This window comes from Sinocyclocheilus grahami, unplaced genomic scaffold (genome assembly GCF_001515645.1).
Source record: "Sinocyclocheilus grahami isolate Dianchi unplaced genomic scaffold, SAMN03320097.WGS_v1.1 scaffold880.1, whole genome shotgun sequence".
Classification (NCBI taxonomy): domain Eukaryota; kingdom Metazoa; phylum Chordata; class Actinopteri; order Cypriniformes; family Cyprinidae; genus Sinocyclocheilus; species Sinocyclocheilus grahami.
In genome coordinates this window covers 18,540-21,188 of record NW_015506059.1, presented here as the reverse complement: position 1 = coordinate 21,188, position 2,649 = coordinate 18,540, and the positions used below count along the sequence as shown (strand labels likewise).

Genomic DNA, 2,649 nt, shown 5'->3' with positions numbered 1-2,649 from the left:
AGCGCAAAAGTAACGTAACGCATTACTTTCCATAAAAAAGTAACTAAGTAACGTAATTAGTTACTTTTTTATGGAGTAACGCAATATTGTAATGCATTACTTTTAAAAGTAACTTTCCCCAACACTGCTCATAACCCTATAAGGTATTTTAAGAGAGATTATATTGTGAATAAAATAGTTTATCCAAAAATAAAACGTCTTATCACTTAACCTTTATTTAGTTTCTTATCCATATGACTTACAAAAGAGATTTTAGGCAGAAGGATATGTAATTCAGCTACTCTTTCATATAGCTAATTAAATGGTGAATAAGAGAGTTTCTCTGGCCCATCTCATTTTGTGTGCCAAATATATTTATTTGTATAAATTAATTGTATAACTGTAATTACATAATATGACTTTCAAAAGCTGAAGTGATTACCTTAATTTATGTGTTAGAATATGTATAACTCAATATTTTAACTAATTGCAAAAGCTTAATAATCAATAAATGTCTACCGATTAATCAGCGGAATAATCGATTAGTCGATTAATCGGTAGATTAACAGAGTAATCGTTCTAATAATCGTTAGATTAATCGATTATCAAAATAATCGTTTGTTGCAGCTCTAGAGCATATTAGAATGATTTCTGAAGGATCATGTGACACTGAAGTCTGGAGTAATGATGCTGAAAATTCACAGAAATAAATTACATTGTAAAATATATTCAAATAAAAAAAGTTATTTTAAATGGTAATTTTTCACATACTTAATCATAAGAGAATTCTTTCAAAAACATGTTAAAAATCGTATCGACCACAAACCTTTGAAAGGTAGTCTGCAGTTTTGAGCAGTTTTGGTTTCTACATCATTCCCATACTTCAGTTTGGATTGGTTTGTAGTTTTTACAACTGAACTATTATTGTAGAATCTGGAAAACCGTACTAATACAAGGTAGATCTGTCCACGCCAAAATATGAGTACATTTCACTTTACTAAACAAAGTCAGATGTTTTCTTGTTTCGATCTGTGGATCTCTATCTCATGACACATTGTCATTATGCAGACCCATGTCCTAATGTTTAGATTCGTATCTGCCTGTGTTTTCAGGAGCAGTTTAAGGTGGACCCAGAGGGTGGCCTGACTAACGTCCGCTACAAGGTAGAGTCCAGACAGGAAGTGACCGTCAGCGGAGCTCCGTGTACTGTCATCAACACCTTTCTAGAGTGTGACGTCAGCCTGACCCCATGGTGCCAGTCCAGCAAATATGCTTAAGCAGGACCCGTAAAGCCAGAAAGAAATGCATTCTCCTTCTGTGGCGGCAGGAAGGCTTTCACAGATTACTGGTGCCAGTCACACTTGAAAAATCACCCTAAAGGACTTGAATATGTGACTGTGGGAAAAGAACTTTCTCCAAGTTTTATTTTTGTAGGACAGTGTTGTTGGCTTCATCCATGATGAAGCGCTGCCTCATTTTTGAACTGAACTATGGACCAATGTCAGGTACTGCACTGAGTTTGCATCATCAACATTTCAAGTACGAGCATCCAAGTGTCCGATTTTTAATGATGAGTTTTATAATCTTTTAGTTGTAGCGGTGGCCTGTTTTGGACTGTTGTGAGTATTTCCTCAGCCATGTCTCGACAGAATTCTGTTTCTTTTTGCTTGAATTCAAGATCATGTCTTGAAAAAGACAATATTATGTATATGAAAGTTATTTAGGGGGAACTTCGATTGTATTTGCACATTATTAAGTATTTATATAAAAACGAAGGTTTCCTAATTTCAGTCTTTGTACTTTTGTCCCTTGTTTCAGATGCGTGGAATGCTGTTACAAATTCCACTTGCAGGATTATATATAGATCTTATGAACTGGAGGCATGAAGCTATATCCAAAAAACATCTTTCAGCGCAAATGTTAATACAATTCGGACTCAACATAATTTTTATTGGCAATGCCTGAAATGAAACTGTGAATCAGTACTCTCTGCTGCACTACTGCACAGAACATGTTTGACATAAAATAAAGAGAATTTGACTCTATACCATTGCAATTACTCTGTCTTTATTAAAATACAGGGTACTACTTCACATTCACCAGCAGAGCAATGTCAATAACACCGTCGTGCATGCAATCTTCTCAGATGATTGTTCCCATTCTTTTGGGGATTATTTCACACATGAAGGTGCTTTTGAAACCAAACCCTGCATCAAAATGAACAGCATTATTCTATATTATATCCAAAATATTTAGTTTTCTGTTTAAAAAAACTACTTTGAACATTTCTGCAAATGATTTATTCAGCAATGAGAAAAGAGTTGACTGTGGCCGTCTATTAACATTACTAATAGATTTGAGTTCTATACATAATTTAAGAAGATTTACAATTAGACAGCTTAATTCAGGCTTTTTGTAATGTATCTTTGTCCTGTAATTTTTTATTGTGAATAGCTGAATTCATGAACATGCTATTTTTCCATCATGTTCCTCAAGTCAACATCTATTGATGGTCGTCAATTTAATTTAGGCTCAGCTAATGAGTAGTAGAATAACCAATCTTGGCTTCTCTGTGTTCAAAGAGGGTTTAACACCAGCTAGTTCCAGGCAGGGGAACAATAATCACATTTTAACTCGCCTTCACACCCAGAGTGCTTACAAAAACTCCAA

At 34.6% G+C, this 2,649-nt stretch overlaps 1 protein-coding gene across 1 annotated transcript in view; it reads left to right on the top strand.

The window, feature by feature from the left end:
* The window catches only part of LOC107563605 (beta-1,4-galactosyltransferase 7-like), an 11,490-nt gene extending 9,323 nt beyond the window's left edge, over positions 1–2,167 (top strand). Inside the window, exon 6 of the mRNA XM_016248509.1 lies at positions 1,092–2,167. Coding sequence (XP_016103995.1) covers positions 1,092–1,256 — 165 coding nt within the window. The 3' untranslated portion in view covers positions 1,257–2,167. The remainder of the gene's footprint in view (positions 1–1,091) is intronic.
* The last annotated feature ends 482 nt before the right edge of the window (positions 2,168–2,649 follow it).